General features: G+C 39.7%; 2 protein-coding genes across 8 annotated transcripts; both read left to right on the top strand.

Moving 5' to 3' along the window:
* The first annotated feature begins 394 nt into the window (after window positions 1–394).
* si:dkeyp-75b4.8 (lipopolysaccharide-induced tumor necrosis factor-alpha factor homolog) lies at window positions 395–6372 on the top strand. 7 transcript variants are annotated; one of them, XM_044191611.1, is made up of 6 exons: window positions 806–824; window positions 1337–1460; window positions 2661–2826; window positions 3908–4015; window positions 4152–4359; window positions 4464–6372. In XM_044191611.1, exons 3-6 carry the CDS (start codon window positions 2688–2690, stop codon window positions 4567–4569), a joined length of 561 nt encoding a protein of 186 aa, XP_044047546.1. In that variant the 5' UTR covers window positions 806–824; window positions 1337–1460; window positions 2661–2687; the 3' UTR covers window positions 4570–6372. The 7 variants fall into 7 exon arrangements, with proteins under 7 accessions (XP_044047544.1, XP_044047543.1, XP_044047545.1 ...); XM_044191609.1 differs by lacking the exons at window positions 806–824; window positions 1337–1460 and adding an exon at window positions 395–537; XM_044191608.1 differs by lacking the exons at window positions 806–824; window positions 1337–1460 and adding an exon at window positions 551–715.
* Window positions 6373–6960: 588 nt separating this feature from the next.
* On the top strand, window positions 6961–12381 carry zgc:136472 (uncharacterized protein LOC678514 homolog). Its single transcript, XM_044191606.1, has 11 exons — window positions 6961–7534; window positions 7664–7864; window positions 8721–8845; window positions 9014–9151; window positions 9299–9406; window positions 9817–9942; window positions 10031–10228; window positions 10333–10453; window positions 11370–11551; window positions 11915–12004; window positions 12140–12381. Exons 1-11 carry the CDS (start codon window positions 7354–7356, stop codon window positions 12221–12223), a joined length of 1554 nt encoding a protein of 517 aa, XP_044047541.1. The 5' UTR covers window positions 6961–7353; the 3' UTR covers window positions 12224–12381.
* The last annotated feature ends 125 nt before the right edge of the window (window positions 12382–12506 follow it).

Genomic DNA, 12506 nt, shown 5'->3' with positions numbered 1-12506 from the left:
ACTACCTTTTTTGAATCAAGATACTGTAAAAATTTATGCCACATTTATAACTACAAATACTCACAGGAAATACATTTTTGTACCAATGATTTCTATTATTATTTTGTGATCATCACTTGTAGCTTTTCCTTCAAACAATTAGTGCACAGTTATCCAGTAAATACTTTTATGTTCACATATTTTATTGTATTTTATTTCTTGGTAAATAAAATAATGTATATGCTAAGCAAATAATTCAAATATTACTATATTATGTCTAGGTAAATGCTGTAACTGTAAATAAAGTGCTGCCAGAGAATGAGTTTGGCATTTAGGAAACAAGTGACAGTAAAAAGGTAGACTCATATGACGCAAGCCGGTTAACAAGGTGAGTTTGTACAAGGGAAACCGGTAAAGACGGTTGGTTTTCAGTCTGTGGGAAACAAAATGCTTCTAATTCCTGAGGAAAACAGGTTCAACAGGCTGTGATGTCACGACAGACACCAACATGGTACGCGTTTCCCTGCCCTGCCAGCCGAGCTTCCTCATTTGTCCAAGGTAAGACCACTGCTCTGATATATCTCACTCATCACGCTGTTTAATTAGTGAAGAAGGACATGTACTACTCTTTGAAGGCAGTGTTAGGTGTTTGTACATGTCGGCGGCAGGTCTGTCCCTGTTTGGATCAGATACCAGGTCTTGGATGTATCTCGTTTACATAAGAGAAGCGTCCCATGTAAGCTAGAATTACTTGACTGCATTCAGCAGGTGTGTTTAATGGCTGATACAGTTGGTTTCAGGTGACATATTGGCATGAAAACACATCTTGTGGAGAAGAAGTGAAGGTGGGATGACATGATTCAGGATTACCTGTGTTCAGTGCCACGCACTATAATGACACTGTTATTTTGAACTGATAGTAAGTGTTTAACTGAGCATTTGAACTGTATTAAGGTGATGGTGAGTATGACCTATTTAAAAATGTAGATACTTCACATCAATTTAATTAGAGTGAAAATATTTTGAATTGACGTTCTCTCTGAATCTACTCTATTTGTATTCATGTATATATAGTGCTCTGGATTTACTTATCATATACAGTCATTTGTACCAGACAAGTAGATGAAACTGCCCATATTTTTTGAGTGATTTTTACATTTCAACTTTGAAAGTAATTAAGAATAATATAGTCTCACAGTGTCATATACTGAAGAAACTGACAGGATATCTACTTTGTCTTTGTACTAACTACACTGTGATGCTGCAGCTTGTGTGTGTTGTTTTGACTCTGTCACTTTAACCCTCTGTTGCTCTGGTGAAAGTTGGTCTCAAGAGAATCTCTCTATTGTTCATGTAGTAGTGGTGGGAGGAGGCGATACCAGTAACTCCCACAACAGAATCAGAGCTGCAGATTCGACTGAAGCAATGTGACATGTGACCGGCATCCCACAGCTTGAAGTACAGAGAGACTAAGAGCTGAGGTGTTCACAGTACCTCCAGTATTTAGAAACTGACTGACTTTTGTTCAGTGTCCTCATACACACTGGGCTGGTAAAAAGCTGTAGTGTTCCCATTCAGGAACTCAGTAGAGATGGCACTAACAATACAGAACAGTGTATTACAGGTACATTAAAAACTGGGGAAATGTTGTTGAGTAAGAATAAGAAAGCCCTTGGTGGAGCACATAGCTCAACCAATAACAATAGAAAATCTAAATAGAAAATCTGCAACGTGGTCTGGATCTACATCAATCATCCTGATTATTTTCATTCAACTAAGTGCAGTAAAATGTTCAAAGACACCCTATATAGAAATATATAAAAAAGAAATCCAGTTTCCCCAACTGGATCTGGATCTACACCAAAAATGAATCGCTTGTTGTTTGACAAAATAATCTTAGCTCAAGGTCCACTTGTTAGCTTTTTGTAGAGCTTTAAATTTCAGTCTTTATCAGTGGATTGGACTTTTTTCAATTGAATGAACACCAGAAACAGACAACTTCAGCTGACTATGAACATGTGGAACAGGTGGTTGTGTATGTGGGGGGGCCTTGATCTTTCTGCGGCCGTCTACTGACATTCCTAGTAGATGCTCATACCAGTTTTGATCCATTGTTCACAGACAGCAGATGTTGTCTGTTTCCGGTCTTCATTCAGTCTCATTGACAACTGAGCAAATTACATCTGCTGATGAAGGCTGTGAGATACGATCTATTTTTGTTGTTCACCTATCTTTGTTCAGCCTTGTTGTACTTGTTTGTATGTCGATTTCTATCTATCTTCCTGAAAATTGTTCTTGGAACTGGGTGTAAGTACAGTGAGAGCAAATTAGTCAAATTCCTTGTATGTGTACACATACTTGGCCAATAAAAGCTGATTCTGATTCTGAAAACTGTAGAAAAAGCTAGTAAATGGACACTGAATGGAGATAATTTTGTCAAACTTCTACTTCTGAGTTCCTTAACTCTGCAGCTAATTTCAATGAAATAGTTACAAGTTTTTAAGATCCCACTAACTAACAGATGAATAAACAGGTCCAAAAATATAACCTCCTTGAAGGAATCATGTAGAAAAAATAATGCAATGCAAAGGAGAAAATGCAGGTTTTACTATACTAAACACCAGCAAGAGTGTGTCCTTGTGTGTGAATTATCTGCTGTCTCTTCTCCTCTTTGTCACTAGCTTCCTGTGTGACTGGATGATCTCCTGATGGAACCTCCTTCATATGAGGAGGCCAGTCTCCACCCTCCTGTTCTGGGCACACAAGAGCTCAACACCCCCCCTCCCCCATCCTACGACGCCTACCTCCACTCTCCCTCAACACCTCCCCCAACCTATGGAGAAGCAGGTGAGTTAAAATCTCACTGGTCTCTCTTTCTCTATTTCTTTCACAGTTCATCTGAGAATACATCCACACGCATCTTTTGTTTCTCTGTTTTGGGCCTCTGTCCACACTAAACCTGTGTTTTTCTCACCCAAAAACTAAGCTTTCTGAAAACAGTTTACATAATGGGTGAATCTGAAAAACCTGTTTTGTGTTTAAGTGTAGATGGGGAAAAGAAGAAAGAAGAGATGTTGCCGTTTTGGTATTGTTTAGGCGTTTTAATGTGGATGGAGATCTTTAGGAAAACGACAAGCACTAGTGTGGATGCACATAATTTTCACACATGAACTAGGTTTTCAAAATTAGCTGGCTAGTGTGGACATAGTGGATACAGTCTAAGACTACGTCTACATTAAGCCATCTAAATTTTGAAAACACTGTTTTCGTGTGAAAGCATTCTACGTCCACGTTAGTGTTTTCATGTCATTTTTGTTTTGAGATCTCTGTCCACAGTGAAAACACCTGAACAACATAAAAATGACTAAATCTATTATTTGATGGTTGTGACATTTGAAATGCGCGATCAGAGAAAAAGTTAGACATGTCTTCTTAACTTTGCTGCCACACAGCTGGTTACTGCGCCGAGTGACATTACACCTCTGTCAAGTGTCCTCCTGTTCTCTGCGGTCTGTGGTTTTAATGCAGCCGATTTCACGATATGGCTGTTCTCATTTACGTATTTTTCTGTTTCCGTGCTGAGCAAGTATTAAATAGTTATTAATTCCCAGAGAAAGTTAGCGGCGACTAAAGGTTAACTTTACTGGCACACAGCCCCCGACCCTCACTGGGCTGGCTTACATCAGTGTTTTGCGAAAGCTCCGTTTACCCCGTACACACTGAAACACCAAGCAGGAGTTTTAAGATTTATACACCCTGGAGGCCGTTTTCATAAAGCTCAGTTTTGGGGGAAGAAAAACGCTGTTTTAGTTTGGACGGGGGGCTGAAAAGGAGAGAAAAAGATGCATTTACAAATCAGAATCAGAAACCAGAATCAGAAATTTAACTGGCTTTAATGGGCGTACTCTTAAGTATTTCTTTTTTCTAGTTACAATCCAACCAGATCATTTTCCTGTCCTGACTCCACCCAGGGTGCCAACTGCTGTGACGTCACCTTCAGAAAACACTGGAGTCATATTCCATCCAGTTACACAAAGTATTAAAACTACATCTTTACCATTGCTCTTAATAGCATACATACACAATAACTGGGCAGGTGAAAATAATTGAATTTGCTTCTTTTTTTGTTCCTGATATCCTCCTCTGTCCTGCCTGTGCCCTTTGAATGCCAGTTGGTGTAACACCGTCTGTCAGCAGCAGACAAACTCAGACAGTCGTAGTCGTGACCCAGCCGCAGCCTGTTCCTATCTCAGTGACATGTCTGGGAGACATCCCCGGTGTAGTGTGCTGCCCGCACTGCCACCACGTTGTCACCACTAAAGTCACATACCTGCCTGGGGGGGCTGCCTGGTGCATGTGTGTACTTCTCACCATGTTGGGGTGAGACACAGACACACACATGCATGAGTATTTAACGTCAGAGTGCTAAACCAGCTTTAACAAAAGCTTCATCTGTGTATTCTGTCTCTGCATGTCTGTTTCAGGTTGGTCTGTGGTTTCTGTCTGATTCCGTTCATGGTACGTGGCCTACAAGATGCACATCATTCCTGCCCACAGTGTGGAAACCATCTGCACACACACAGAAGATGACACTGTCAGGATTAATAAGGCTCCTCTTGTCCTATTTTTGTCATGATAAATAAACTGTTTATCATAAGCTAGGAAAGTAAATAGCTCGCTGCCCAAGCTACACAGGGAAGCAAGAGTGTATTTAAGGTATGATAAGTGTGTGATCTAAAGTTTACACAGTAAATACTGAACATAGAGATGGACAGAGGAGTGGCTTATGCTGCAGGAGCTGTTTGAGATGTTTCCACTGACGTTTTCATACAATTTTTTCACTATAAAAAGTTGTCGCAGTTGGACTCTTCGGAACTCACCACTGCTTTTCACTATGCAGGACAAAATTCCCATCTTTTTACAGCTACAGTACAAGGGGTGATTTGATTTTAAATTTGTAATGTGATCTTTGTCATCATATTCCAGATGAGATGGTTGAGAAACACATTTTGAACATTTTAAGGCATTCTTCACAAGCAGACAAGCGTTTCTAATACATAGAAGAAAACTATGCAAAAACACATTTGACTTTTTGTAAGAATGTATGGGGGGGGGGTTAACTAAAATTAATGAGCAGGAAGAGAATTCGTCCCTGCATGAGCATACGGCACCATTTTATGCGTGCAGGATGCTTTACATTAATGACTGCAGACGAAAGACTAAACAGTGGGGAACAGAGGACATTTATGATGAACATTACGATGTCCAGGACTTAATTTATTTGTTTGTCATTAATTGGACAATTGTATTTTTTATATTTAAATACTAAAAGAACTAAATCTTTGTTATTTCTCTTTTTTTCTAATGCAGATACCACTAACATTAATTTAAACTTTAATGATGAAGGGGGCAACTTGTCCAGGCTTGAATGCCAGACATGATTTTCTTTGTTAAAGGCCCAGAACACATCCAAGGTAAACCCACACAAGTGATTTTAATCATTTTGGCTGATTAGACCTTTTCTCCGGGCTGTGTGGGGGTGTACAGACCGATCTACTGACTTCTCCCTCACTCTCCGCTTTGTTGCTCCTGTTATGGCAGTAAATACTGTATAACACCTTTATCATTTTTATTATACATGGAAGTTAGGTGGCCTGATGTAACACACCTGTGTGGGTGTGCAGTGCCGTTAAGGAGGATTCTGCTACTACTCAAATTGATTGACAGAACTTTTAATACAAAGAGGTACATAAGACAATAACTAAATTTAAAAGAATAATGTTTTTGGTTGTTTCCTTATACTGGAGTTAAACAGGTTTATAGTTTGAATTATGTTCATCTGTTGAGAAACACAAAATTGTGATTTGCAATCTATGATTCAAACACTTCAATTGTGTATACTGTGCCTCAAACCTATATATTATTAACTGCTGCCTTAGCAACCAGTGGAGGCTTTATTCCAGGATAGTTACCCTAACTGATAGCCTTGTCACACCAGATACATAGCCTATAAGCTAAATTAGCCACTTTTTTGTAGTGCTTTGTTAACAGGTGAAAGCAGCTACCAACAAACAGTGTTGAGCTTCTTTTAAATTAGCTGAATTGATTGTATTAGTGTAAATATTGGATTTTATTTAGATGTAAAAAAAAAAATGTGTTTGGTGACACGTGTAGTTCTTTTCGCCAAGTGCGACATATTGTTGATCACAGAAATCCCCAATATCTTGGTTGACAACTGGTCATTGTCGAATGAAAGAAATCCCCAATTTCTACTGACTGGGAATTACAACTCTGATGCTGAGGTGAACGTTTTTTTCTGCCTCGACTGCTTGTAATTACAGTCTGAACAATATGATGTGACTGTGGCAATAAACCCCCTGTTTTTACGCAAGATATACACATGGTTCTTGTATGAGATATAACGTGTTAATTAGTGAGCTTTAGAGATGCTAGTAGGCAGACATTGTTACCTTTGGACAGAGCCAGGCTAGCTGTTTCCCCCTGTTTCCAGTCTCTGTGCTAAGCTAACTTTCTCCTAGCTATAGCGTCATATCTACCAGACAGATACTGAATGAGAGTATTGATCTTCTCATCTAAACTTCTGCAGGAAAACGAATAAGCATATTTCTCAAAATGTTGAACTATTCCTTTGATCATATAGACTTGATATATACTGTGATATAGACCTGCTGTGAATACCAGGTATAGAAAACAGGGTGACGGTTGTGGCTGAAGTATATGAGAAGTGCCAGTCCTGCAGAGTCTATGCACTTCAGTACAATGACTGATTGATGCACCTACTTTACCTGTTGTTATTATAATAATGTGTGGCGCTCAGTATCCCTGCCAACTTCCTCTTTTTTTAATCAAAATGTTGTCATGTTATTATTTATCATCCTATCATGTTGATGGGGAAATAAAAATGGTCTTGGTTACTTTGACAAAGCTGTGAAGTAGTTTTATTTTTCCAACATTTGTGCCAGTGGGTGGATTTTACATATGAACACGCATGTGTTTGAGTGCTTGAGCATAATGTGTGTGTGTGTTTGGTGAGAGTGTATGCTTTTGTGCTTCCACTTTGACCTTGTTGAGACTAACAGTGTTAGGCAAAGGGCATTTAGATATTAGTGATATACTTGATATGAACAGCAGCCAATAGCAGCGATACAGCAGGGCTCAGATAGAAAAGTTAATCAGCTACAGACTGGTGGGCCTAGTCGGCAGATAACAAAAGCATTCACAACTACCAGCTCAGCACTGATACACACACACACACACACGCACATATATCAGCCCTTCCTTTCACCACTCCCTCCATACCTTACTGTCAAGCTTGTTCCAGTGCCCAGTTTGTCAGTCTGAGGGTGAACCGTCATGAGGACGCTGTTGCTGCTGGGGGTGTCGACCTTCTGTCTCTGTGTGTTTGTCACTGCTGACACACAAGCCGACCGACAGGCAGATAAATCATCCCCTGAGAAGGATGGAGTTTTACAGCTGAAGAAAGGAAATTTCAACAGGGCACTGAGAAAATATAAGCAGCTGCTGGTGCACTTCCGTAAGTTACCTACATGTTTGTACAGGCTAAGTATTAAAATGACAAAGCCAAATAGCCACCTCACACTGCAGCATATTCATCATGTTCCTTATTTATACTCACTGTGTGTGTCTGTTTCTGTGTGTGCAGATGCTCCCCTGTCAGGAGAAGGCTATCGCGTCTCTGCAGCGTTTGAAGGTGCTGCTGCAGAGCTTCAGGGGTCAGAGGTCAAACTGGCAGTGGTTGATGTGACAAAGGAGAAGGACCTGGCTAAAGAACTCAATGCGACAGGCCTCCCCACAATCAGGCTGTACCTTTCTGGAGATAAACACAACCCTGTACCCTGTCCCGGTACGTGCAAATAACAAATAGTATATTATACGTACATTAATATCAGTTAATGGAGGTGTAATGTATCACTTTATTAAGAACTAAATCTTTAATAGTAGCTTTATTCCAGGTAAAAAGATCTGGGATTACTCTAGAAGAACCGAGCCAATCAACTAAGGTCATCACTTCCCATGAAAATGTGCATGTAACCATCTAATAAATATAAATTAAACAATTATACAGTACATGCATGTACTGTATGTAGGCCTATACTGTATGATCTTAGTCCTCACGAAGAAAAGAACATCATGCAGATAATCAGTATTAGCCTGGCTGTGCTGGCTAGCACATTAGCTAAAATCTTTGCTATACAATCCTGCTTTCACCCATCTTTTTTCCTCCTATTTGTTAAAAGTTTCTTTAGGCTCAGCTAAGCTAATCACCTCCTGGCTCTAGCTCAGTAGTTTACCCACGGTCATGAGTGGAATCGATCTTCTCATCTAAATCTCGGCAAGAAAGCAAATAAGCGTATTTCCCAAAATGTCAAACTATTTCTTTAATAGATAGATAGATAGATAGATAGATAGATAGATAGATAGATAGATAGATAGATAGATAGATAGATAGATAGATAGATAGATAGATAGAGTACTTTATTAAGTATTAAGGGAAATTATACCGTTACAGCAGCTTGGAGCAAAAAAGAGATAATGAGCAAAAAATTATACAATACTTATCAACAATAACTTAAGTGGGATCATTTTTTGTACATATATACATGTGTAATGCATGTGTTTTTCTAACTGAGCTGTTGAATCTTATTTGGTTCGGTTACATTGAATGTGAAAATTATTTGTTTTCCTGGATTGTGATTAAGTTCCTAAGAGCTCGGCTTCCATCTTGACCTGGCTGAAGAGGAGGGCAGGGTCTGCTGCTGACCTCATCACTGATCTTAGCCAATCAGAGGCCTCAGAGGAACTGACAGTGGTTGGATTTTTCAAGGTGAATTACAACTGTTTGATTTTCCAGCTTCTCACTGGTATTGTGACTGTAATCAATTACCTGAATAACAATTTGTGTGTGTTTTTATGTGTGTGTGTGTGTGTGTGTGTGTGTGTGTGTGTGTGTGTGTGTGTGTGTGTGTGTGTGTGTGTGTGTGTGTGTGTGTAGGAGCTGAACGATGAGTACGTCCAGGTGTTCTACGCTGCAGCGATTGACCTTCCTGATGTTAGCTTTGCTGTGACACAGAACAATGAAGTTATCAGCAAATATGGTCTCACACACGATGTTGTACTGCTGCTCAAAAAGGTACTCTAAATACAACATACACCAGACACAACACACACACCTCTGACAGATGGCTGTATATGTCTGCGTATTGTATGTGTCTTTGTGTTTTCTTAGTACTGACTGTATGTGCGTGCGTGTGTGTGTGCGTGTGTGTGTCTGCTGCAGTCTAAGCTCATCCAGGCTTACAAAATGATGCCTCAGACGTCTAAAGAGGAGCTGATCATTTTTATCACTGTCTACCAGATGGACCCAGTGACTGAGTACACTGGACAGGTAGAGTATTAGATGCATGGTGCAATTTCACACACATACTGTATAACTGCTCTACTCCCAAGTTGGTGTGGGGGATGTTTTTTTGTATTTAAACTCACTGAGACGGGTTACTTCACTGTATTTATACACTGAAGAATTTCTATATTAGTTTGTGTTTTGGTTTCAGTTGCCATTTTTAGGTTGAAAATCTGAAGGTCACATACCTCTTTGAATGAATATGAAAAATTGGAGGTTTTCCTTCACATTAGGCCTTTCATTACCCTGGCAAGGGTAAAAAGTCAAATTTCTCAGAGCAAGACACTAGCAACACAGCTGAGATTTAATAGTTATTTTAACAGTTTACACTATTCAGACACACATAACCTTAAATTGTTAATGGAGATGTATTTATGTTATTCTCTCTCTTGCAGACAGCCACTCAGATATTAACAGCACCCGTGTTGAACCACGCCATCCTGTTTGTCAACAAAAGCTCTGCTGACTTTAAAGAGATCTACTCTGCCTTTAACAGCGCTGCAAAAGCATTCAGGTTGAAGGTAAATTATTTCAAACAGCAGCACATACTAGAATAATCTTCTTGCAAGCTGTTACTTTACCTCTGCATGTGTGTGTGTGTGTATTCAGATTTTGTTTGTGTGGGTGAACGTGGATGAGCCTCGTAATGGTAGGGTAATGGAGTACTTCCGGGTTCGGGAGTTCGAGGCTCCTCTCATCCGATTGGTCAACCTGACAGACCATGTGACCTATCACCTGCCCTCAGACACTCTGGATGTAGAAACCATAAAAAAATTCTGCCAGTCCTATCTGGAGGGCAAGGCTAAGGTAACTTTCACTCTCTCGCATCTTGTGTGTAAAACATAACAGGAACTGGAGAAACAGCCTGTCCTGATGTAAATAATGTGTTTGTGTGTGTGTTAATGTAACAGCCTAAGATGCAGAGTGAGCCGATACCTGAAGGATGGGACAAACAGCCGGTGAAGGAGCTGGTGGGAATGACTCTGGAGAAAGTCGCCTTTAACCCCAACAAGACTGTTTTTGTCCTGTTCTGTATGTAAATATACTGTTCATTTAAAAACTACTCAGTAAGCTTGGACTTGGAAATCTGCAGGTCAAAAGCCATCTAGTCACCTCGGGTAATACTCAGCTAAATCTGGTCGAAAAGGGTAACGTCTAGGTTACGTGTAAGCATTGTTTTAGCAATTTAAAGCTGCAGTAGTCGATATTTTATGGATAAAATTACTGATGATGAACACACACAAAGAATTATCACCTGACTCTATAGTTCCCCTCAGCCCTACACAGCGTTTTAGCATCTTTCAGCTCATTGTCTTGATTTTCCAGCCCACAACTTTATTACTTCAGTTTACTCTCACTGCCCTGATCAACACTGTTCTAGCAGGCAGCTGTTGTCAGCAAGAAAGCTCTCATGAACCCTCTGCCTGCTCAGCACCAAACAGCAGTCAAAGTTAACGACTAACTTGTGAACATTAGTGGAGCATTTAGCAGCCAAAGAGCCAGATATTTCCCAGAGAGTTGGTGGAGACCAAAACAGAGCTAAAAGGAGAGTGAATATTGGACTTATGTTCATCAGGTGGCCAGAAACACAATTTCTAATGAATAATAATGTTGTTCCATGTCTGCTGGATGTGTAAATAGAGAACTGCTTGCTAATACATCAATAACTTAATAAGGTGATAACATGTAAAACTTGTGTTTTCAGCTCGTTTTGTTGCCCCAAAGTGGCTAGTAACGCAGGTTTAAATCTAATTTAAAAAAACAATTAAATTGGCACCTAGATATCATTTGACCAACAAATCCATGCTTCCTGGGTCACACTGCTTATTATCATTTACTGCTTTTTTTTGTTTTCTTTGTGCTCTCTTAACTTTCCACTCTTGATGTTGCTACTTGTGTGTGTTGCCACTTACTTACTCACCACCTATGCTTAAAAAATCTATTTCAGATCTTCCCTACAGTCAGGAGTCCCGCGCTCTGTTTCCACTGTGGGAGGAGTTAGCCGAGGCCTTGAAGGAGCGAGAGGACGTGGTCATCGCTCGCATCGATGCCTCAGCCAATGACATCAACATGTCAATGCAGGGCACCTACCCATCACTCTGCCTCTTCCCTGCTCTATATGCTGAAAGAGTATGGAGCTATCACAATTATTCTTTTTTGTATCTTCAGTATTTTCAAATGAAGTATGTTTTTTCAATGTGATGATTTGACTGTGAACTAGCTTTGAATGAACTATCAATAATCAATTCAAACTCTGTTAATATCAGAACCTGTTATGGGGTGACTGTGGTTGCGTTATTTTTTTTTTACAGAAACAAGAACATACAGTGTAAACGAGGATAGATAAATATTGTAATATATCACTGTGAGTCTTATGCATTAAAGGAGCAAATTATTGTGTGGGGATTATATGTTATAACCCTGCTCTGTGGGGGAAACTTGACATATATCGAGGTAATAATGTTCAGTTTGTGATATCTGTGTTCCTGTCAGATGGTGGTTTACCCTGGTAAGAGGAAGTTGAAGGACCTGGTTAAGTTTGTAGATAAAGAGATGGAAAAAGCCAAAAAAGACAGAGTTAAGGTAAAATTATCTCCTTTATTACTCTGCCCCACAAACACCAACACCACTGCAGTGGTTTGAGTTTGTATGACTGTGTGTGTTTGAGAGCTGCCTTTTTTCTGTGTTAAAAATAAACTCCTTCTTTTGTGTCTCCAGGAGGATGAAGACAGGAGGAAGTACATCGAGGCCATAAAAGCTGAAGAGGCAAAAAAAGCTAACAAAACCAAAGACGAGCTTTAATCCAAAAACAGAGAATACAGCGTGTGTGTGTGTGTGTGTATGTGTGTCATACCTTTTAGTTAGTACTTTTTAAACATGGATCTGGTTTTATCTGCTCAACCAAGCTGTCAATAACTGTCTGTCCAATCAAATCCAATAAAGTCTTCAGGTAAAAACTCTGATGGTTACAAGACTTTTTATTTATTTAACCTCAGTGGGTCTCGATGTCATGTTGATCATGGGAATTCAAAGTTGAAGACTTGATGTTGACTTAAACGAAGTTAAAAAGATCCTTGACTAGAAG

This window comes from Siniperca chuatsi, linkage group LG3 (assembly GCF_020085105.1).
Source record: "Siniperca chuatsi isolate FFG_IHB_CAS linkage group LG3, ASM2008510v1, whole genome shotgun sequence".
Lineage (NCBI taxonomy): Eukaryota > Metazoa > Chordata > Actinopteri > Centrarchiformes > Sinipercidae > Siniperca > Siniperca chuatsi.
The sequence above is the reverse complement of the archived record's forward strand: the minus strand, read 5'-3'. Positions and strand labels throughout refer to the sequence as shown.